Here is a 25650-nt window from a genome sequence, read left to right as displayed (position 1 = left end):
TCAACATATACTTATTGCACCTGAAAAACTTCCGCCCCATCTCCCTTCTGCCTTTCCCAGCCAAAGTAATAGAGAAGACCGTCAACAAACAGCTGACCACCTTCCTGGAAGACAACAACCTGCTCGACCCCTCACAGACCGGATTCCGAACCAACCACAGCACTGAAACCGCCCTCATCTCAGTCACAGACGACATCAGAACCCTGATGGACAACGGTGAAACAGTCGCCCTCATTCTTCTCGACCTCTCGGCTGCCTTTGACACCGTCTGTCACCGCACCCTAATCACCCGCCTCCGCTCCACCGGGATCCAAGACCAGGCCCTGGACTGGATCGCCTCCTTCCTCGTAAACCGTTCCCAAAGAGTCTACCTCCCTCCGTTTCGCTCAGAACCCACTGAGATCATCTGCGGCGTACCTCAAGGCTCATCACTCAGCCTGACACTCTTCAATGTCTACATGAGCCCCCTCGCTAACATCGTACGCAAGCACGACATCATCATCACCTCCTACGCCGACGACACCCAACTTATACTCTCCCTCACCAAGGACCCCGCCAGCGCCAAGACCAACCTACAAGAGGGTATGAAGGACGTCGCAGATTGGATGAGGCTCAGCCGCCTAAAGCTGAACTCTGAAAAAACTGAAGTCCTCATCCTCGGCAACACCCCGTCCGCCTGGGACGACTCCTGGTGGCCCACGGCCCTCGGCACCGCACTGACCCCCGCAGACCACGTCCGCAACCTCGGCTTCATATTGGACCCCCTTCTCACCATGACCAAGCAAGTCAACGCCGTGTCCTCCGCCTGCTTCCTCACCCTCCGCATGCTCCGCAAGATCTTCCGCTGGATCCCCGCCGACACCAGAAAAACCGTGACCCACGCCCTCGTCACGAGCCGCCTGGACTACGGCAACACCCTCTACGCTGGGACCACCGCCAAACTCCAAAATCGCCTGCAACGCATTCAAAACGCCTCAGCCCGCCTCATCCTCGACGTAACCCGCAACAGCCACATCTCCGCACACCTGAGACACCTGCATTGGCTCCCAGTCAGCAAAAGGATCACCTTCCGACTTCTCACCCACGCACACAAAGCCCTCCACGACAAGGGACCGGAATACCTCAACAGACGGCTCAACTTCTACGTCCCCACCCGCCCCCTCCGCTCCTCTGGCCTCGCACTCGCCGCCGTCCCTCGCATCCGACGCTCCACGGCGGGTGGGAGATCTTTCTCCTTCCTGGCGGCCAAGACCTGGAACTCCCTCCCCACCAGCCTCAGGACCACCCAGGACCACTCCGCTTTCCGGAGACTCCTAAAGACCTGGCTGTTCGAGCAGCGATAACCACCCCCTTTGTCCCTAGCGCCTTGAGACCCGCACGGGTGAGTAGCGCGCTTTATAAATGCTAATGATTTGATTTGATTTGATTTGCATTTTAATCGTTTTGACCTGCATTTATACAGATAAATATCATATTTTTCTAAACACTGTGTGGTGTATTTTTGTGGTGTTCTACTGTGTTATTGCTTGACATAGTGCACAAATACTTTACACATTGCCTTCTAAGTTAAGCCTGACTGCTCAGTGCCAAGCTACCAGAGGGTGGGCACAGGATAATTTGGATTGTGTGTGACTTACCCTGACTAGAGTGAGGTTCCTTGCTTGGACAGGGGGTAACCTGACTGCCAACCAAAGACCCCATTTCTAACAACAGCCTACAGCATTGTCTCCAGCTCAACATCAAGCCAGCGGCAATGCTGTAGAACGCAGGGTGCAGCAGCACCCTCGCAATGCTCACTGTCCGCAAAGCAGACAGTGAACATTGGGAGGGTTCTGGCCAGGGGGGCCCAGTGCACACGTTCTCTGCCAGCCTTTTCATGTCTATGGTACTGCCATGAAAATGCTGGCGGAGAACAGGGTTGTTATCTCCAGGGCAGCGATGCTCTGGCGGATTACGACCGCCACAACTGCCAGACTGCCAGGATCTCTGACGCTGGCTGAGCTGTCAGTTCCCTGGCAGGCTGACTGTCAGGGTTGTAATGTGGCGGTCGAACCGCTGCATTGGCGGTGGTCCAACCGCCATCTGCTGGTATGGCAGGCTAGTGACCGCCTGACTCATAATGAGGGCCTAAGTCCCTAATAGGAATTATATGTATGCCTTTGGTTGGCTTACCCTAAATATAGTTAATCAGGCCCCCGTAAGAGACAAGGACACAAGACTCCATTGGCAGCTATGTGAATGAGGATAAAAAAATATGCATTAGTATATTTAGTTAGTCCCTACAGAATAAAATGTGCACATGTACTTATCTGTATGTGCAAGATCAATAACCGCCTATTTGTTAGATGATGGTATCCCTTCGATTAACCTACCTGTGTCCACATTCCCAAGTAGTAGTTTGATGGGCAGACCCATTTTTGCACTGAGTGAGCATGTGTTTATTGTGCATGCATATGTCAGTGTAGCTAGCCGTAGGTGGTGGTGGCAGGCCATGTTAAGTGAGGATCATCTTACTATTGTCTGCTTGCAGTATAGTATACAGGATGTAAGCGTCTTTAGGTGCCATATCGAAAGGAGTTCTCAATATGTCAAGCCTTTTTCTGCAATGATAGTGTTACAACTATGCTTATGCCTCAACATGTGAATGCCTTATCTGGGATATGATAATATTAATTATATCTAGGTACATGGACTCATTCCATGACCATATGTGACACTTGGTCGGCATGGTGCAATTTTAGTGCTGTTTAGCTGATGGAATTAATAATTTGCCATCACTTACTACTGTGGGCTATTTCGAATTGGGTGTCAGAGTAAGATTTCGGTTTAGACCTTCAATTTAGGATGATACATATGATCAACTCAGACAGATCATAAGAAGAAAAAAGTCACAGATTCCATGGAATTTCATCATTGAGACCTTTTTTTAGATGGTCTTAGCTTCTAAATATATCATTAGTCTTTTCTAAAGTAGCTCTCTTGGATGTTTGTTCCGTCTCGTATTGTTTCTAAAATGACTCATGCCAAGTATGTTTGTGGTTCTTCTCCAGAAAATGGTGATCATTTTAGTAGCGGTATATCTACATTGGACTGAATATCTATGCTTATTAATTCTTACCTTCATGGGCCTCTGAGTCATGCTAGTGTTTTGTAAGTGGCTTGAATAAGAGAGACTGTAAATGCAGTTAAATGCAATGCAATTAGTATATTTGAGAAATACGTCACTCTCTGTAACTCCCTACTAGTAGTTACAAATTCTCTTTTTATCTCTTGAAAGGTCTCCAGTGTTTATAATTTACCAGTTTTTGGTAACGATCTTTCTATTTCATTAGAAGCAGATGTAAAGGTAGTAACACATTAATTTTTATGAGAAACATTTCAGGAGGGTCTCCAATAGTGACCCACAGTTATATTTTTACCCCTTTTCCTTGCTCTTTGAGTGGGCATTTTTGTGTCTTAGCTTATTTGACAGGCATTCTGCTTGCTCATCCTAATAGGTAATTTCACTGCAATTCCTGCAAAATCAAAGGAATTCACCACATTGCAGGTTCTTACGAAGAATTCTTAGATGACAAGCATAAAAGCATAGAACGTTGTTGTGATCAGTCTACTTTTGATAGGTCTTTGCTGTTAAAAGCGCACTCTGCATGCTAATTACTAGATCTATAAAGGAAATGTGACAGTCAGCAAAAGGACAGTAGTAGGACAGTGGAGCACCTGATTTCTGCTATTCAGAAGCACAAACAAAGCTAAGCAACAAGCAAACACATACTTCATATGCTCCAGTGTATTTAAGGCCTGAAGAGTTTGTAATTAGGTTATTCATTGGCCCTGCACAAGGTTGCATGTTTCAATTGCAAGTATGCAACATTTGCATACAGCGCTTTTCATAGGGAAAATGGGATTTGTAGCCAAAACTATGGCATATGCGCAAGAGGACTGTATTATAAAAGGGGCCCCCGAGGTGTAATGGCATGTGCACCTGCATTTTACACCCTTGAGATACTTTGTAATAAAAAAAGGACCATCAGATGCTTGCCCTGCCGCTTCTGTAATAAAAGTTACACCAATGCTAACTGTGTTCTAGTGCGACCCCAATGAGACATCTACAAACAGGAACATTCCTGTGCAAATGAGGGAATGCTGTGCACCCTCACTACATTACAGACTCAGGCACAGAGACAATGAGGCTGTCAGGAGGTGCACTGAGTGTGCACTACACAGAAGTGGCACACAGTAAGTGCACCCCACAAATTACTTTTGTGTACCCATAATTATTTAAGTTACATATGGCTATAGTAGAGAGCTACTAGTGAGAATGAGTTGATTCTAAATCCAGTAATTCACAACTAAAATACACCAACAGCTGTTAACAAAAGCTGCTACCCACTGTTGCTATGTTATAAAGGAATTCCAGACTGCTCTGACATTCCACTCTGACAGCTTGTCAAAGAAGTCCAGAAAGAAGGTGCACAGCTTCTGGAGCAGAGAGAAAGGAAGGCGCAGAGAATGTTGGTTGTCAGGAAGGTAGTACTTTTTACATTTATGGAGGCCTTGTTATTTATGGTTGCCCCATTCCTCCTCTGCTCCTGTTAGCTGTGAAAACAGGGGCAGATGATGTAAGGGACCACACAGAACATAACATAATTGATGGGTAAAAAGTGAATTAAGGGGATGTTTTCCACCTCAGGGTTCTGAGTGACACCTGAGGCAACCTGTGTTTTGCTTTAGTTGTCTATCTGATGGAAAAGAGTTTGCTAATTCATTTTTACCCTTCTATAATTATATATATATCTAAAACTACTACTATATACATGTGTATGCCATAGCCTACTATCTGTTAGCACTGAAAGATCTATTCTACTATTACTGTGCACCTCTATTCACTGTGAAATATGGGTTTCCCGGATCAAGTCGGAAGGTGAGATCATTCATTTGGTCAGCATCTGTTGCAGTGCATGTGGCCACTGTTGTTCCAATGGGTCGCTCTTCATACAGTTCTATTTCCACTTTAAATCCAGTAGTAGAGGCCTCATTCTTGGTGACCTGTTTGCCATCAGAGATGCTTGAAAATCTAATTGAATAAAAAAACGAATACCCTTAAAAAAGGTTAAGTATTCCAGATTTACACATCTGTTACAAAATGTGACAACAAACGCGTCCAGAAAAGTAGAGAAGTTAGCATAGTGAGACAAAAACAAGCATATTTGCTATGCCACTGTTATTGGACAAAAAAGTGATTTCAAACCTGATATTTCATAAGACGTATGACATGCCAATGTATTTTTTATGCAATTTACATAAATGATATAGAAACAGAAATTAACAGATTTCAAACACTTTTCCATTTGAAAAAAAAATTAAAAAAAATACGTAACAGGTTTTATGTATATTATGGTCATAATGTAAGTTTATATTATGTATTGTGGTCCAACAATGCTACTCAGACTTCTAGTCACATTAACAGATAACTGTTTAGGTTTAAGGCCAGAACTCTGCAATGTTTGTCCACATTGCAATGTCTACATTGTTGTCCTAAAATAAATTGAATAACATGGAACTATGGGCCACATGTACGATCAGCAGATTTTCTTCTTAATTGTGACTTTTTGCGACTCACAATGAGGAAATTGCAATGTACCAATGTGTCTCAGATACATATTGTGATTCCCAGTGGATCACGAATGGACCTGCCCCGACAATATTCATAAGGCAGGTCGCAATTTGTGGCCTATTGTGAATGGCCAAAATCACAGGGATTGTGGCCTGCTGGGGTCATCAGACCACCATGTCTGTGATTGCTTTTTCAATAAAAATTTATTTTGTAATGCAGCCTGCTTTCCATAAAGCAAAACGAGATGCATTTCAAAAACAAAAATGACGAGTTTTTCTTTTTTTTTCATGGACCACTGCCTGCCCTTAAAAAATGTTTGTGACCACGTTCGCAAAGGGGAAAGAGTCCTTTGCGTACCTCCTCCCATTTGTAAACTGCAAATGTTTAAAGACCGCATTCCAGGCGCAAAACATTCACACAATTGCCTGTGACTCACTATTAGGAAGGGATGTCCTTAAAAAAATTATTTTTCAATTTGGTAATAGGTTACTGAATCTCAAAACAGGGTTAGTACATTTCAAAAGGCTATTTAGCGGTCGCAAACAGCCCGATTCTCCATTTGCAACTGCTAAAACCTTTTGTACATGTGGCCCTATATCCGTTAAAATGTTGATGCCTTCAATTTCCACATAGTAAGCTGCTCTTAATGATCTGTTACATTGATTATAATCAAATTATGATATCACAAGCCTACTGCCAAAGCCAACAGTGTGAGCATTAGTCCTAAGAGTGGAATATCTCCAGCTACAATTGTGCATTTTATAAGTAGATTTTCAGGTGCCTATTTTTCTGAAATGTCAGTCTCTGAAAAGTCACAGGGCCCTATTCACAAAGTTCAATTTACAGCTGCAGATTTTGACATGTAAGTGTACTCTTACACTTTGTAGTAACTTTACTATGTGTGGCTGTACACTGTTTCCGAGTGTAACGTTAGTACAAAATGTAGACTTACATGTTCCCACCCCAGAAAATCAAGTAGTGGAGACACATTTGTGAGGGAAAAGTTATTGCCTCTAATTTTTCAAACGTAGGCAGAGGTCTCCATCACCAGGGTGGAGTTCTCCTTATAATGAAGTGTAGGGAAAAGTAAAAATGTTTATTAAACTTTAAAAAAAATTGTTGAAATATTTTAATGGTAGGTTTTAGCGTATAATACCTTTGTGTATTTTATTCTACCAAGAACAAACAAAATACAACACATATTATAAAAAAAGTATGTAGAAAATGAATTAATTCAAAGAAACTTTAGTTAATGTATAAATATTTATTTAAAGACTCATTTAAAAGAACACCTACAGTACTTTTTTATTTTTAGTTAATAGTTATTAAAAATTACTGTTATGTATATCATACATATTAATTAATCTATTGTTTTCAAAACATCTAAAGTTAAGTATAATTGTACATTTTAAAATGTTTATCACAAAATTATAATAGAATATTATTATTTTTTATTATATGTAATTTTTTAAAACATTAAATAAAACGTATGTATATTTTTTAAAGTCAAAATAAGTTAATATTTTTACCCCGTTCACTTTGTGGTGTGAATTCTAAGTCCCGGCCTCTATTAATTTTCTATGGGCGTGTGTTGAGCTGTGTCCAAGTGACTATTGATAATGCTACACTTGCTCTGAGACTGTGTTGGAGTATATTTATGACTATTTTGGACCCTTTTTGACTATACTGTCTTTAGAAGTGCAATTTAGTTATAGAAATAGGTTTACACTTTTCTGAGTATACATTTGTCTCTCCCAAACCTCTTCACCCCAGAACCCTCCTTAAACCCCTCCCATTTTACAGTGAATATTCCTTATTTTCCTGACATTCCAACATGCCTCCCACATTTCCTACAAAAATGCTGGTCTCTCTATGTAGAGATCTCTGCAACTTGGGTGAATATCATTTCTTGGAAAAGATAGGAGAGGGAGAGGTCGCCACAAGTAGGATAGTGAATAGCATTTTGGAGTAAGTGAGTAGTACTATTAGAGTACTTCAAAATGGTCAACAAAGTGCAGTTTGTGAATAGGCCCCAAAGTCTTTGCATAGTAATAAGTAAATATTCATGATAATACGTACAAAATGTAATGTGCAATTCAGTACAGAAGAGCAGTGATCTTTCTATACAGTTGTTATCTAAAAAGCTGTTGCTAACAAGCATTTGTAAAGCCAACAGGTCTCAGTTCTAAAATGGTAAGTTACTGGCTTTTGCACTTTTTTTTGCAATTGTGAACACACATATGACATGGGTTTACTAAGAAAGAAAACCCATTCTTATATGGCCAGTGTTACGATGCATGCCCACGTGTGCATTGTGAAGTGTATTTGTGCTTTGTGATGCATATCAGTCGTGACGTTGGTGGCCATTTTGTGATTTACTAGTTCAAGTTAGACTGGTAAATTTCTTTAGTGAAAAAAGAGGAGAAAAAGTCATCCCAAGAATCCCGGCCATTACTTGACATAATTATGGCAACTTGTTTTCTAATATAATGATACTGTCTGTTATGTTACTGGCAATCACTCAAAGCAGAACTCTGTCTAGCGTGGTTGACTACTGTCCACATGTCCAAGCTACGACACTATTAATCGTTGATGGAAGGTAGTTATAGTAATAAAGTAAAGGTTCTTTTACTGTGAACCATACTGGTGGGATTGCTTAATAACTCTCCCTGATAAATTTGTGTAATAGGTCATACATTGATTACTTCATTCCACCAAGTATATGTTACATGTGCATTTAAGTTGCTGGATAAGTGTGAAGTGGGATATCCTGATTCAAAACGGAGCACGCAAACAGCTAGACCAAGAGTTGTAGCTGTGATGCCAGCATGTGATGGTGTGAGAGGCAACCTCTGAGGTGGCCTATCATAGCTTCAAACTTGGCACCCCGAAGCATGAAGACAACATGTGACCCACTATAAAAGTACACAATGTTGTAGCCCATCACTCTTGTGAGCCCATGCACCCAGCTGATGAAAATGCCTGAACATGCTTCTGTGAGTGACACACTGTGTTGTGGCCATTTTCCACTATTGGTCCCTATGGTATGACCCTGAGCCATAACGGAGATAATGCTCAGGCACTCGTACAAAAAATCAAGGCAAAGGAAGACGGTAATTATCCGAAATCCCTCAGTATATGGTCAATATGAGCATTATCTCTTGTTTCACTCCCTTGTAACTTCTTTTAATCTTGACCAATTCCCAACAGCAAATAATAAACCATTTAGTGAGGGTTTTGAGCCAATTTTACTTTGTCCTTTCCTTTTTTCCTCCTCTTTTTCGGACCCACATTTGGTTCCGCGGCTTCATCATTAATAAAAAGATCTCCGGCAAAGAGCCCCCCTTCGGGGGGTGCCCGTCAGGCATTGCAGCGCCGGCCTGACGAGGAGCTGTCCGATGATGAAGCATGACACCATATGTGGTGTGTGAGGACTTTTGCTCCTGATTATCAGGACTCCTTTCCTTTTCCTTGTATCAGCTTTGGAACAGTGTATTATATTTCATTACATAGTCAAGCAAACTGACAACACACATAGGCCACAAACTATGAGCACTGGGGGCCCGTCTAGGAGGATCTCGGCGAGACAGGCAAAACACACTGACAAATAGGTTTTAAACTATGAGCACTGGGGTCTTGGCTAGCAGGATCTTAGTGAGACAGTAAAAACACACTGCCAAACACTCACAAAGAGGCCATAAATGGGAGTAACCATGCTAGAAAGAGGCTTCTTTCTCACATAACCACCCCCCCAAACGAAGGACAATAAGGCTAACCTTGGCCAGTTGAGACTTTATTGTCTAAGTGGTGATAAGTGGAGAGTAGATCTGCAATAGAGTGGTTACTCCCTTTATCATCCACTGTATGGTTACCTCCCTGTGGGGAAGTAATTCACCCTGTTTGGAGATTCTTACCTAGAAAACAGTGTAAGTGTATATTCTCAGAGTCTCTATTTGTAAGTTTTGAAGTTGGGCAGTGGGATTGTTCCACTAAGTCTATGTCAAGACAGGGTTGCTGTCTGAACGAAGAGAATGCCGGACAGGGATGCTGTCTCAGTAAAGCCATAGCCGCGCAAAACGTTTGTCCATATGGCTGAAAGAGAGAACAGGGTTGCTGTTTCTCTTGGGTTGGAGCAGGGCAGGTCTGCTGTCCTATAAGCTCCACACTAGGACAGGGCTGCTGTCCTAAGTGTTCAGAGGTAGTGCAGGGCTGCTGCACTAAAGTTTATCTGGGAGGGCTGGAGGGTTGCTCCAAATTTAAGAAAACAGTGCCATTTTGCATATCTGCTTTAGATGTTCCACAGAGAGGTACTTTTACCTCTTGGAGTCCAGCTGTGGTAGCTGTGATCTCCTTTGGCAGAGGTTCCATCCGAGGAGAGGTTTCTCCCACCATAGGAATGATATCCTTACTGGTAGGGTGGGGAAGGGATACTTTGATAGCCTTTTTACCTGTTGGTTGAGAGAGATCCTGAGATTTCAGGCCTTTTTCTCTCCTTTGCTTTTTCATTTCACCTGAAACGAAAGTAAGCAATTCCTCAGGGATACCCAGCATGGATGCATGGGTCCTAAACTCTACCTCAGCTCAAACTGAGGCCTCTAGGTCATTACAGTCTACAGGTAAGCTAGGTGATATCACCACCTGCTTTGGACCAGTAACTCCACCCCAACTAAGTTGCAATACAGCTAAGGTGAGAGACTGAGTGGAGTTGTTGACAGCAGTAACCTGGTACTTCTGTCCAAGGAAGTGTTGTACAGGTGTCACCATGTTTTCGGTTACCAAAGTGATACTGGCACCTGTGTCCCTTTAGACCTGGGCCTCAACACCATTTATTAAAGTTGACTGTTTGCACTTGTCCATGTTAAGGGGACAAGCAGCCAAGGTGGCAAGGCCAATGGCACCAGGTGTGACAGAAACTGTCTTGGGAGTGTCTACCCCAGTTTCTAAGATGGACCCAAAAGTGAACCCAACTACACCCTTTGTTTGACTATTGCTAGTAGTCCCACCACTATTGCCACTACTGCTAGGGGCACTAGAGCTTGATATATTAGTGGTGGTAGGCTCAGGGGCTTTACCTGGGCTGGACTTATCCCCTGGCCTATGGCCTTTGCCCCTGCACACATAGCACCAGGGCTTTTTATTATGTGTAGAGTGAGAAGAAGAGGAAGATGATTTATCCCCACCCACAGAGGAGTGTTGTGGACCAAAAGAAGGATCTTTGTGCTTACTTTTATCTCCATGCTTATCCTGAGATTTTTCACCATCTTTCTTCTTTTCTTTGTCACCCCGTGTATAAGCTTTTCTGCTCACCCTTGTTCTGAACCATTTGTCTGCCTTCTTTCCCAATTCTTGGGGAGAGGTCAGATCTGAGTCCACAAGATACTGGTGTAACAAGTCAGACACACAACTATTCAATATATGTTCTCTCAAAATCCGATTATACAGGCCCTGGTAATCAGACACTTTACTGCCATGTAACCATCCTTCTAAATCTTTCACAGACCAGCCCACAAAGTCAACCCAATCTTGTGAAGATTCCTTCTTGGTTTCCGTAAACTTGATTCTGCATTGCTCTGTGGTTAGGCCAAAACCATAAATGAGTGCATTCTTTAAAATGCTGAAGTTGTCTGTATCCTCCACCCTAACAGTGAGGAGTCTGTCCCTCCCTTTGTCAGAGAAGGACAACCAAAGTATAGCAGCCCACTGCTTTTGAGGGACCCTTTGAACCTTACAGGCCCTCTCAAGTGCAGCAAACCACTTTTGAATATCATCCCCCACCTTCTATGGGGGAACAATTTTGTGTAGGGTTCTGGAGCTAATGTTGTCCTCCCTGACCTCACCAGTCCTGAAAATGTCAATGCTTTTGCCACCATGGGGAACTAACCCCAACCCCTGCCTTTCCCTTTCTACAGCTAAGGCTTCCCCATCGAAGGCCAGCTTTTGCTGTTTCAGCCTCAGTCTGGCCTCCTCCAATCTCAGCTTTCTGAGTTCCCTATCTAGGGAATTATCCTCAGGGTTGGGGACTGAGGTGATGTGTGAATGGGCAGACATAGATCTCTCCCTAACTGGTGTAACCCTAGTGACCTGGCCTTTAGGTGTAAAGGGTGCCCTACTTGTGTGAGACCCCTTCCCACTACCAGCTACACTATGTGGTTTCTTAAGGGAAAGATCTGTGGAAGGCCCCTCCCCTGGATCTTCAGGACCCTCTCCTAAAACTACATAGTCAGAATCCCCCTCTACCTCCTCTTCTGGCTGTACATGACCCTCATGGTGCTCCTGGTCATTTTGTAAGACGATATTCAAGAGGAAATCCTTGTTAGGGTTCTTCCCAACCCCTAGTCTTCTTTCTAAACACAGACCCCTCAGACTTTTGAAATTAAGGTTTTCACAAGTGGACTGGACAACCCTGGGGGTAGCCTCTACAGAAGACATGGGGGGATCATTATGAATCCCTGCGGTTCAGCCCGCCATCCCGGCGGCGGGTGAAAAGCCTGCCACCGGCATGGCGGTCTGAACCGCCATGTAATGGACACATGGAGGGCCGCCATTGGAGGCCCTCCTCCACCGCCAGGCTGCCTCTGACAGGCAGCCTGATGGTGGAAGGAATCATTATCCGAAGGGCAGCGCTGCTGTCCTTCGGATAATGATCCATACTGCCCCCACCCTTTCACTGGTACTGGCAGAAGGGGTGCTCTGGTGCCCCCCTGGGGGCCCCTGCACTGCCCATGCATTTGGCATGGGCAGTGCAAGGGCCCCTGTTCAGTGCCCCATCACGCAGGTCCGGGCAGTGATCTGCGCGACGGGTGCAGCTGCACCCGCCACACAGAGGCATTGATGGCAGCTCCATGTGGAGCTGCCGGCAATGTCCCGGCCAGGCATTCTGCTGGGCTGGCGGGCGGAAACAATGTTTCCGCCCTCCGGCCCATCAAAATGTCCATTATGCAGCTGGCGGGTTCCCAGGGGGGCTGGCGGTCAATGAAATGACCGCCGGCCCGAACACGGCGGTTAATACCGCTGTGTTCATAATGAGGGCCATAGTGATAGAAAAGTTAGAGAGAAAAGTAAGAAGTTAGCAAACTATTTCACCTAACGTTTTAAAGGAAAAGAAAAACTTTTCAGAACTTTGTAAAACTTTTAAAAAGTTTGAAAGAACTTTCTGAAAGTGAAAAAATTACTGCTAGGTATAATTGTGTACAGCTCTAAGTATTGGAGTACACTTTTCTTATGAAAAGCACCAGTTAGAAAGTGATAAAGCAATTGCAAGTACTTATCCCACTGCTGCACCACCAATGTAGGGGGCTGGCCTGGTTTGTAGTGGGTACCTAAGGTACTTACACCTTATACCAGGTCCAGTGATCCCTTAGTAGTGAAATGTAGGCAGTGTTCTAGCAGCTTAAGCTGTCTAGGGGTAGCTGTAGCAGAGCAGCCAAGGCTGAACTAGAAGACATGCAAAGCTCCTGGAACACTACTATAGTTAAACAGTACGTATACACAATAAAAGACAATACTCAATGCTACCAAAAATAAAGGTACTTTATTTTAGTGACACAAGGCCAAAAATATCTTACCTCCTTCTGGAGGTAATTATTATTCACAGTATATACACTAGTAACCAAAATCAGGTAAGTAAACAGTCATAGAATAGTAAAAACAGTAGAAAATACAATAGATTGCAATGGGCCTAGGGGCAACACAAACCATATACTAAAATGGTGGAATGCAAATGTCGAATTCCCCCCTAGGCAAGTGTAGTGTGTAGAGGGGCTCTGGAAGTGTAAGAAAACACCAAAGGTAAGTAAAGTACCCCACCCCAGAGCTGAGGAAAGCAGGAGCAAAGTACAGCAGGTTTACTCAGAATACACCACAAGTTATGGTGAAGAATTCTGCAAGAACCAAGCAAGACTGCAAGCAACAACCAATGGATTTCTGGACCTGAAGACCTGTGGAGAGAGGAGACCAACTCCAGAAGTTGAAGAAGAGTCCAGGAAAAAAGGAGCCCCTGCCAACCTGGAAGAAGGTGCAAAAGTGGATTTTCTGGTTAGAAAAAAAGTACAGAAATGCACCGAAGAAGATAGTGGCAGGTTCTTGCTTGATGCAAGAGATGTCCTACATCAAGTTGTTGGATGCAGACTGTTTGCGTCGCTAGGTTCCGCCAACAAGCCTTGGTTCCAGCAAGTACACTGTTTGCTTCAAAGAGGAGCTGCCTGGACCCAGGAGGGACCTGGGGGTCTCAACTCAGACTGAGGAGACAGAAGGGGCTCTCAGCACTTCAGAGAGCCCTCAGAAGACCAGGCGGCACCAACAGGAGTCCCAGAACACAGGGACAAAGAAGATGCAAAGTGCGGTCATTGCAGGACTATACTGGAGGGTCCCACGCCGCCGGAGAAAAACTCAGTGAGCTGTGCATCGCAGGGTGGAGTGCTGGGGACCTGAGCTAATCTGTGCATGAACAACTTTTGGAAGAAGTGCACAGAAGCCCAAGGAGCATCAGAAGACACGGTGCACAGGGGTACTGTTGCAGCGCAGGGAGGCAAGCTCTTACCTCCACCAAATTTGGACAGCTGGACATTTGGACAGTCTGGGTCACTTTGGTCTACCACCTGTGTTCCAGAGAGCATGCTCGTAGTCAGGAGTGGAGTCCCAGAGTACCGGTTGACGTTGTAGAAGGGTGCCTGCTGAAACAGGAAAGTGACTCTGTCACTCCACAGGAGATTTCTTCAGTTCTTCTCATGCAGGGTGAAGACAGGCAGTCCTCAGAGTGTACACACCTTGGAAACTGTTGCAAATGCTGGCTGGAGCTGAAGTTTCAGGTCACGTGCGTCGTCCTGTATACTTTGTTGCACTTACAGCGGTTCCTGGAGAAGTCTGCGGTTGATCTGACGGTCAGAAGTTGAAGCAGAGGATGCAGAAGAGTCCTGGAGGAATCTTGCAAACTGAATCTGAGGAAACACCCAGAGGAGAGACCTTAAATAGCCCTGAGAGGGGTATTGGCTGCCTACCAAGGTATGCACCTATCAGGAGGGGTCTCTGATGTCACCTGTTGGCACTGGCCACTCAGAGGTCATCAGGGGATCCCCACACCTTGGAATCCAAGATGGCCAACGCCAGGGACACTCTGGAGGAGCTCTGGGCACCACCCCTGGGGTGGTGATGGACAGAGGAGTGGTCACTCCCCTTTCCTTTGTCCAGTTTCGCGTCAGAGCAGGGACTAGGGGCCCCTGAACCGGTGTAGACTGGATTATGCAGGGAAGGCACCGTTTGTGCCCTTCAAAGCATTTCCAGAGGCTCTGGGAGGATACCCCTCCCATGCCTTTAACACCTATTTCCAATGAGAGAGGGTGTAACACCCCTCTCCTTAAGGAAATGCATTGTTCTGCCTTCCTGGGATTGAGCTGCTCCATCCCCAGGAGGGCATAAACCTGTCTGTGAGGTGGCATCAGCTGGGGCTGCAGTGGAAACCTCAGAGAGCTGGTTTGGCAGTATTGGGGGTCCATGGTGGAGCCCCCAGGGTGCATGGGATTTGCCCCTCAATACCAGATTCGGAGTGGGGGGTCAATTCCATGATCTTAGACACCTCACATGGTCATATTCGGAGTTACCATTGTGAAGCTACATATATGTATTGACATATATGTAGTGCACACTTATAATGGTATCCCCGCACTCACGAAGTCTGGGGAATTGGCCCTAGACGACGAGGGGGCACCTTTGCTAGTGCAAGGGTGCCCTCACACACAGTGACTTTGCACCTAGCCTTCAGTAAATGAAGGTTAGACATATAGGTGACTTATAAGTTACTTAGTACAGAGAAAGATGGCTGTGAAATAGTTTGTGCACTATTTCACTCAGGCTGCAGTGGCAGTCCTAAATAAAGGTTTGTATGAGCTTCTTATGGGTGGCAAAAGAAATGCCGTGGCCCATAAGGATCTCCTGGAACCCCAATGCCCTGGGTACCGAGGGACAATCAAAGTTGGAATACAAGTCACTAAACTGTTGTGACACATTTGTAAGTAGAGAGAGCATAAGCACTGGAGTTCTGGTTAGCAGAACTTCAGTGACACAGTCAAGCATACTGACAACACACATAAGCCACAAACTATGAGCACAGGGGTCCTGGCTAGCAGGATCCCAGTGAGACAGGCAAAACACACTGACAAACACTCACAAACAGGCCAACAATGGGGGTAACCATACTAGAAACAGGCTACTTTCTCACAACCCATCCACCCACAACCATGTTCAAGTCAATATTACTTTTTCAGTTGCATTATGCAACCATAAACTAAGAACTCCACCTACAAATTACACTCCAAGTGCTTGTTGTGCTGCTGAGATGACTGGAAGTGGCTCACGCTGAGCCTTGCTCGTAGACCTTGAGGTGGATAAGTTGGACCATCAGAGAGTGGAGAAAGAAGCTGCAATAGAATAGGTGATGAGTGTTGTTCTGCATTCTCAATTTTCCCAAGGATGTTCCAATTGTTAGATGTTCAGTTTACTAAGAGCAACTTGTGATGTGAAACTGCTATCTTGTCTCCCTGAAGGGGTACCTTATGGGGCAGTGGAACAGGACAATATTCATGTAAATCTACTTCAGATGATTACACTTGGTCTTCTGTATTGCAATAGTCATTAGGGGAGCTATAGGGTCAATAATGGTGTGGGTATTGGGATTGGCGATGAGACCTGGTACAATGATCATGAATGGTACCCCATCTATGTTGTTACCCAATAGGGCAGCTTTCTTTTTAAGAGATTTTCTTTTCTCTTTTAAAAGTGGCAATAGGGTTTAATGAATTGGAGACCTTAGACTGGGCTCTGCAGCCATACCAATTCTGTTGCTCTTGCTTCATTTTCTGCCTTAGAACTATTAGATATCGTCCTGAGGATAAAGAAGGACTGTACCTCTATATGATTGGGTACAGCTATCACTCACAGAGATTATGTACTTCTTAGTAATGTGCTGACATTACGCTCCGGACATGCAATAGCTCGCACAGTCTTTCTGACCAACCACTGGTTACGGCAGCTCTAGATGAATTGCTCTGTCTATTTATAGGGATATGGAAAATTAATGAAGTAGCCATTAGCGATCCAGTGCTCAGGTGCAACATAAGGGGTGCAGTAGCTCAATATTTCAAGGAAAACGTCTCAAATGATATATAATGGCATGCAATATGGAATGCAGTCATGATTAGTAAATTGCAGCCAATAAACATAAGGTTCATTAGACTGAGGAAATAAAAAAAGCAGAACTAGTAGTTAAACCCTAACAATTAAGATGCCAAGATAAGAAAAGTAACTCTTGTAGGGTGTATAGGGCAGTCAGGGTTATGTGGTGAATTGAAGGCCTTGCCCATGAAACATACTGCACATAAATTACTTTGTGGAAGAAAATTGTATTGTGATTGGAGTTTGAAGAATCATGTGGAGTAATCACAACTACCTGAAAGGTAAGTTCGGTTTTTCTATTCTTTTTATTATTTCAATCTGTAGCCCTACAAGAAGCATAAGTGAGTTATGGATGTCTGACGTCTGTGGTATTCCATTAATTCTATGCCTCTTTGAAGGGCATTATAAAGGGAGATGAGGTAGGGTGGCCAATGTCTCATTTGGCAAGAAATGGTCCTAGGAAAAGTTGGCTTTTTGTCATTCTTTTGTGAAGTGTTTGAGGAGTTACAAGTTGACCCTTTAACAAAGGCTATCCTCTTTTCAACAGTGAGGAGTGGTTACTGATCGTGTGAAGAAGTCAACATGGTCCCTTTTGTTAATAATTGATGAAGACCCAGAGAAATATGGCTCCTTCCAGCCAATAGCATTGATAACTTGTATTGTTCAGAGCGGCACAAAAGTATTTACATTGTCTGAGCCCCCTTTCAATCTAATTTCATCCTATAGCCCAGGGAAAATGTTCACATGCTCTTAAAGTACACAACTGTTGTTGGAAGGTGGGTTATTAGTACACACCTACTACTAGCAATAAGGCCACCAACCCAATGTGAGCACCAGTCAAGATCTCAAAACATCAGCCCCTGGCTCAACCCCTGGTAGCTTGGCAACGAGCAGGCAGGCTTAACTTCGGAGACAGGTATGTACAGCATTTAAATACATCAATCAAGTGAATAAGTAAGGCACAACACACAATAAAATCTCAAGCCAATTCATAAGAATAGGAAATATATGTATCGTTGAAATGACACCAAAATGACAAAAATCCAATATAGGGAACTGGAGATATGATTTTTTAAAGATGAAATAAAACAATGTGCTTTCTAATCCTTAGAAATCAATAGCACCAGCTGGTGACATCTGGTCACAGTAGACCCAGACCAAGTAACAATTTGACGCTGACCGCGATGGAGCCTTGCTCGGATACACTGAGCCGAAGTCCTCGGTCAAAGTTTTATCTTCCGACTTAGTTGTTTTTCTGAAGCTTTTTCTCTCGTCATCGGGCGAGGCTCCTTGTCAGCCCAGGATCGGCTACAACATCGTCACTTGAGTTCCTGCAAAGCCCCAGTCAAATCCTGGAAGTCTCATCAACGGGTAAAAGATCAGGAGCTTCAGTGGGGGGAACCTGAAATTCAGGCCGGTTCGCAGTTCGGCGGCATCGGTTTGACTCTCGATGACAGGTCGGTCACCTTATGGAGCTTTTTCCAAAAGTTGTTCCAAACTTCTCCAAACATCTGGGACTTCTTCCTGAAATTCCTCTTGAGGGTTCAAAGTGTCCCAAACACAAATCCATGGGTATAGAAGCTCTGAGATGACCCTTGGAAGTTGGAACCACAATTCCCACAATGCACCTGGCCAAATACCTAAATGTCAACTGGACACCACTCTAAACGGGGGACTTTTGTGACAGTTGGTGCAGGCAAGCTCCGTTAGCCTATTGCTTTCAGGGAGTCCGCTCCTTAGTCATTTGTGAAGCAAGGCAAAGTCCTTAGGGCTGTTGTTCCAGTGTGTAATAGGCACAGTCCTTCAGAGTGAATTCCTTTAGGTTACAGACCAGGGTTCAAGCAGGGCAGTCGTTCTTCTCTTTATGGTTTGAGGCAGCAGATCTGAGTTGCTATGCAGCTCCCAGACATTTATTCAGTCATCTTATGGGACAAACAGGGGGCACCCCCTGTACAGTGAGATGCACAGTGTCACCCAAAAGCATTACAGCTTCCTACAATGTGTGGCATTTTTGTCCCACAATGCACTGTGCTTTGATATCCAAGATGGATGATTTCTCTCCAGCAGAGAAAGACCTGCCTAAACCAACCTACTTGTGTGGCTCACTTCCATTAACACTCCCCTTCAGATCCTCTGAAAATTCCTTTCCTGGGCCTGTCATCTGTCTGAGGTGTACAGGAAGAGGGGGTAGGCGTGGCTCGCATTCCAGGCTGTCCTGGTGTTTTTGAAGGCTAGTTTGATTTCTCCAGCCCCCTTCCTGGCATGATCCCTGCAACTTCAGAGCTCCCTCCCCAGATAACCTCTGCTGTATGCAGAACACTTATCACCTCATCTAAGCAACCGGACTACTCCCGCTAAGGCTGACCAATCATGAGAGGCCACTAGCAGGCTAGAGTTTGGCTTATTGAAAAGAAAGTCCTATAACTTCTCTTTTGTTTTAGTTATGATAAATTCAACAGTGGAGAGTTTTTGGATTTATCATTTTCAATCTTTTGAGTCCTTGAATGAAACATTTAGTCCTTCTTGGAGATATTTATGCTTATATGACATATTCCAATTTTATCCTATGGAGATAAGTATCTACAATTGGGAAAATAAAATTGGCAGTTTTTCCCTCACCGGGGCATATAAAACATCTTTTATAATTGTTCTCCTTATACTTACATGGCACCCCACCCCTGGGGCACCCAGGGGAGACTTAGGGGTGAGGTATATGTAAACAAATAAGGTAGATTACCACTTTGGAAGTACCTTTAATTCCAAAGTTGAACTTGCACATAAAGACAGTCTGCAAGGCAGGGCTTCCTTTAAAACTGACAGCAGGCTACACAGCAGTGCACACTCCAGTGCGGGAATCTACTGGGCCTCTAAACCTCCCTGCCCTGTTATAAAGTTGGAATTTATAGGAAGTTTGAATCCTCCTTGCCCTATTACATACTAGGGACTTACAGGAGTCTGTAATTACCAATTGTAATTATACCCAGTACCATATAGCTTTCGAACAGAGCACTGGCCCTGGGCCTTATTGTAGGAGGCCGGCCTGGTTTGTAGTGGGAACCTTGGGTACTTACACCTTATACCAGGTCCAGTTATCCCATATTAGTGAAGTAGTAGTGTTCTAGTAGCTCAGGCTGATAAAGGTAGCTATAGCAGAGCAGCTGAGGCTGAACTAGGAGACATGCAAAGCTCATGCAATACCACTTATAGTTACACAGTACTAATACACAAGTAAAGACAATACTCAGCGTTACCAAAAATAAAGGTATTTATTTGGGTGACACAGTACCAAAAATATCTTATTGACAATGCTCCTTCTGGAGGTAAGTATTATACGCAATATATACACTAGACAACAACATTAGACAAGTAAATAGTCATAGAACAATGCAAACAGTAGGAAATCCTATAGAATGCAATGGGAGAACATAGGTCTAGGGGCAACACAAACCATATACTAAAAAAGTGGAATGTGAATTACGAATTCCCCCCTAGACAAGTGTAGTGTGTGCAGAATCGCTGGGAGAGTAAGAATAAGTAAATGTAAGTAAATTAACCCACCCCAGAGCCCAGAAAAGCAGGAGTAAAGAACTGCATTTTCCTTAGGACACACAACACCTTGTTTTTGTGATTTTGCAGTAGCCAATCAAGTCTGCAAAGAACAACTGCTGGATTATTGGACCCGAAGACCTGCAAAGGAAGGGGACCAAGTCCAGAAGTCGAAAGAAGTTCCAGGAAGGACAGGAGCCCCTGCCAACCCACAAGAGGGTGCAAAAGAAGAGTCCCTGGTTAGTCCAAGACTGCAGAAATGCACCCTAGGAAGATGCCAGCGGGTCCCTGCATGATGCAAAAGATGTCCCACAGCGTGAAGATCGTTGCAGATGAGATTTCATGTTGGAAGGTGACAACAAGCCTTGGCTACGACAAAAGTGAATTTTTCGTTAAAATGGGACTGAATGGATCCAGGAGGGACCTGGGGGCCTCAACTCTGTGTGAGGAGGAAAGGGGGGCTCTCAGCACATTAGAGAGCCCACAGGATGCAAGCCATCACCCCCAGAATCTGGTTTCAAAGGAGGTGCAAAATGCAGTTGATGCAGCACAACAAAAGAAGGTCCCATGCCGCCAGACAACAACTCAGCAAGTTGAGCATTGCAGGGTGGAGTGCTGGGGATCTGGGCCAGGCTGTGCATGAAGGAATTTTGCAAAGAGTGCACAGAGGCCTCAGAAGGTGAAGTAGACACAGTATACAGGGGTACCATCGTTCTCAGGGAAGGCAAGGTCTTACCTCCTCCAAATTGTGTCAGCAGGACCTCAGGACAGTCTATGTTGATGATGTCTACCATCTGTGTCCTTAGGAGCACGCTCGTTGTTGTGAGAGGAGTCCCAGGGTACCGGTCGTCGTCTTGGAAGGTGCCTGCTTGAAGCAGGGGAGTGACTCTGTCACTCCACTGGAGATTTCTTTGGTCCTTCTGGTGCAGGATGAAGACAGGGAGTCCCCAGAGCGTGCACACCATAGAAACTGTTGCAGTTGCTGACTTGGAGATGAGGTTGCTGAAGAAAAGTGTCTCTTGTAGACACTTTGTTTCAGTTACAGCGTTTCTTGGAGCAGGCTGCGGTTGATCCGAGGTCAGAAGAGTCTGAAGTTGTTGCAAAGGAGTCCTGAAGGAAACTTGCAAGCAGAATCTGAAGAGAACCCACAAGAGAGACCCTAAATAGCCCTGAGAGGGGGATTGGCTTCCTTATCAGGAGGGGTCTCTGACATCATCTGCTGGTGCTGGTGCTGGCCACTCAGAGCCCTCCAGAGTGCTCCCACACCTTGCACAGCAAGATGGCTGAAGTCTGGGACACACTGGAGGAGCTCTGGGCACCACTCCTGTGGTGGTGATGAACAGGGGAGTAGTCACTCCCCTTTCCTTTGTCCAGTTTCCCACCAGAGCAGGGGAGAAGGGGCCCCTGAACCAGTGTAGGCTGGTTTATGCAAGGAGGGCACAATCTGTGCCCTTCAAAGCATTCCCAGAGGCTGGGGGAGACTATCCCTCCCCAGCCTGTAACACCTATTTCCAAAGGGAGAGGGTGTAACACCCTGCTCTCAGAGGAAATACTTTGTTCTGCCTTCCTGGGACTGGGCTGACCAGACTCCAGGAGGGCCGAACCCTGTCTGTGAGGTGGCAGCAGCTGTAGCTACCGTGCAAGCGTCAGGGAGCTGGTTTGGCAGTTCTGGGGGTCCATGGTGGAGCCCCCAGGATGCATGGAATTGGTTCCCCAATACCAGATTTGGAATGGGGGGGGGCAATTCCATGATCTTAGACATGTTACATGGCCATATTCTGAGTTACCATTGTGAAGCTAGATATATGTATTGACCTATATGTAGTGCATGCCTGTAGTGGCGTCCCCGCACTCACAAAGTCTGGGGAAATGGCCCTGAACTATGTGGGGGCACCTTTGCTAGTGCAAGGGTGCCCTCACACTTTATAACTTAGCACCTAACCTTTAGCAAGTGAAGGTTAGACATATAGGTGACTTATAAATCACTGAAGTGCAGTGAAAATGGCTGTGAAATAACGTGTGCGTTATTTCACGCAGGCTGCAATGGCAGTCCTGTGTAAGGGTTTGTCTGAGCTCCCTATGGGTGGCAAAAGAAATGCTACAGCCCATATGGATCTCCGGGAACCCCAATGACCTGGGTGTCTAGGTACCACATACCAGGGACTTATAAGGGGGGTCCAGTATGCCAATTGAAATTGGTAAATGAAGTCACTGGCCTACAGTAACAAATTTAAAAGCAGAGAGAGCATAAGCACTGAGGTTCTGGTTAGCAGAGCCTCAGTGACACAGTTAGGCACTACACAGGCATACACAATAGGCCATAAATTATGAGCATTGGGGTCCTGAGCAGCAGGATCCCAGTGAGACAGGCAAAAACATACTGACATATAGGGTTTCCACTATGAGCACTGGGGTTCTGGCTGTCTTGACTCCAGTGACACAGTAAAAGCACACTGACACACACTCACAAATAGGTCAAAAGTGGGGGTAACCATGCTATAAAGAGGCTGCTTTCTCACACTTATTGGCAGAGCCAAGGACACAGTTAGTGTCAGTTACCACCAGTATCAGTCAGAAAAAATAAGGGTGAACATGCTAAAAGGATGACTTTCTCACAACTGTGCTGTACATAATTATACCCAGATAATTCTTCTCTTGTAAGTTGAGGAACATGATTTTGATCATGTTCACCGGTATATCCTGCAGAAGAACATGTGGACAACTTGATCAGCTCTTAAGATTCAATCATGACCTCCAGAGTCAATGCCATTACTACCTCATGCTTCCATACCATGAAGACACAAGAAAGGTTTTCAAATAGCTTCAAATCATGCACCTCTCTGATCACAAGCAAGTTGGACTACAGGAACACCTACTAGGCTGGGATCAATAACAAATACTTACCAGAAGGCTCAGAACTCAGGGGCCTGAATCACTCTCAATCTCTCACACCTCACTCACATCAAACCACACATGAAGGAGCTCCACTGGCTCCTCCTACACAAATGAGCGCAACTCAAACTCTTCACCCATACTTTCAAGGCACTACATAACACCGGTCTAGTATACCTCAACAATTGTTTTTGCTTTCACAATCCTTCCAGACACCTCTGCTCGTCTGGACCTTTACTTGCACACATCCCATGCATATGGAAAGCCAGATCCAGCTGTTAAGCCTTCTCCTTCATGGCTCCAAAAGCCTACTACTACACATAAGAGCCTCCTCCTCACTTCTTGAATTCTGCAAGGTGCTGAAATCCTAGCTTTTTGAGTAGTACCACTAGCCACTAGGTTTGGCTAGACTCACACTTGCTCAGCACCAAGTTATCCTCCTGGGTGATAGTGTGATCTAATAATCTCCATAACATAACACAACGGCAAGTTGTATACGCCTTCTATGAGAAGGGTACATTGAAAGCATGTTTGAATATGTTCTAGTCTTGGTGATCCATGGATTATAAATTTGCCTCCTCAAAGTCCTAAAGATCATAAAGAGGTTTACTTAATGAGATTCTTCAAAAGGATGTAGTGTTAGTTGTTACAAATTTCATCCATGTTTTGTTTTTTAAAGTCGCCATAGAGGATCTTTTCGGAACCATTTGAAAGAGATCTGTTGCCGACACATTTCTACACTGTATTTACCATTTGCTTTAAGAATAATCACAGGGCCTCACAAGGAACACTGATCCCCAGGTGATTGTAATGTTTCATCTGTGGTCTCAGCTGGTTACTGAATCAAAAGAATAGTATAAGTGTATATAAATCTGTAAAAGCACCACATCTATAACATCATGGGGTTAATGGAAAAAGTGGTGAAAAATATCCATTGATTAGCCTTCTCCACATTATCTATAAAAGTTTAGGATTGTGAGAATGAATAAGAAAAAGATGAAGAAAAATCAGTAAAATTAACAAAGGAAAGTAATTTTGGCACAATCACTCTATTCGGGTATTTTAATGAATCTGTTTTTATTGCAAAACTTTAAGTTTAAAATGTCAATTCATTAAATGCTAAGGTAGTAATTTTGACTTTGTGTTTCAGTTGGCTGCAGATTGTTCCATTGCTGGTGCTCAGTTTGAAAATTTGGGAGGATTTTTGTCTTTCCAACATCTAACAATTAATAGCCTAGCATTTTGGGTTGGAAAAAATAATTATTGATGGCTTCCATAATCTTCTGTAATTCCATATTCTATGATTGGTCTCATTTTTCAAACAAAATTATGCATGTTGTCATGGGAATAGTAGTCGAAATTGTATTTTCCTAGCATTATTATACATACAATACAATGTAACTAATAGCTGATGATGACATTTGGGGGCATATTTAAGAGCCCCTAGCACCATTCCAAAGCCACATTAGTGTCATTTTGTGAGACTAATGTGGCGTTAGAAGGCCAAAAATGTTGCGCCATATTTACAAAGTGGTGCAATGCTTGCATTGCACCACATTGTAACCCTTTTCACCACATTATGCCTGCACCAGACATAATGTATGCAAGGGGGCGTTCCCCTGTTAGGGGAGCCAAACAAATGGCGCAAGGAAATCTAATAGAATTCCTTGCATCATTTTTTCGTCACTCTTTACGACTGCTCAGAGCAGGTGTTAAAAGGGGGCATGCCATAAAATACAATGGGCCTCTGTACTCTGCTATTGTCCCCTATCCTGTGCCATTGTGCCCCTTATTTTAAATATGGCGCACACATGATGGCGGTAGGGGGGCGCTAAAGGGTGCAAGAAAAGTGGCGCTACACTCTGTGCAGCGCCACTTTTCTTAAATATGCCCCCAGGTATTTGTGAAGGTAGTGTTGGATATAACCAAACTGACCCTTGAAAGGTCAATTTGAGCATCTTTGCTACAAGGGGTGAGCAGAACTCCTGGCATTAAATAAAAACTTTGCAAAATTCCACGGAGTTCTGCCAAGGAGCAGAAAATGTGCAGCTTTCACTGCTTGTGCATCAATTAAGCGTCAGTAGCGTAATCAGTGCTATAAAATCAGGGGGATTCAAATGCCACCACACAACGATTGGTGGAATTGGGCCAGAACTCTGCGATAAAGAGCAACGTGGATTTACCTAAATTCCGCAGGTGGAACAAAACATTCTGTCCACACCTATTTGGTACTTGAACATGCACTCAATTTTCCTCTGCAATCATCTCATTTTTCTACTAACTTCTCATAAATTTGAGAAATGACACCTTTCATGTACTGCATGCAATAGATTGTCCCAAGAAAAGAATGAACAGGCAAAGACCTATGATCACCATGATCACCATTTTTGGAACTTTGTTTAATTTCTATGTATGACAGATGCACAAACATA

At 44.3% G+C, this 25650-nt stretch overlaps 1 protein-coding gene across 1 annotated transcript in view; it reads right to left on the bottom strand.

Annotated features, from left to right (window-relative positions):
* LOC138259603 (cadherin-related family member 3-like) overlaps positions 1-25650 on the bottom strand; it is a 522653-nt gene that overhangs the window by 315350 nt on the left and 181653 nt on the right. The window contains exon 7 of the mRNA XM_069207439.1: positions 4878-5074. Coding sequence (XP_069063540.1) covers positions 4878-5074 — 197 coding nt within the window. The remainder of the gene's footprint in view (positions 1-4877; positions 5075-25650) is intronic.

Source organism: Pleurodeles waltl, chromosome 9, assembly GCF_031143425.1.
Source record: "Pleurodeles waltl isolate 20211129_DDA chromosome 9, aPleWal1.hap1.20221129, whole genome shotgun sequence".
Lineage (NCBI taxonomy): Eukaryota > Metazoa > Chordata > Amphibia > Caudata > Salamandridae > Pleurodeles > Pleurodeles waltl.
Note: the sequence above shows the minus strand (reverse complement) of the source record. Positions and strands in the feature narration are given on the sequence as shown.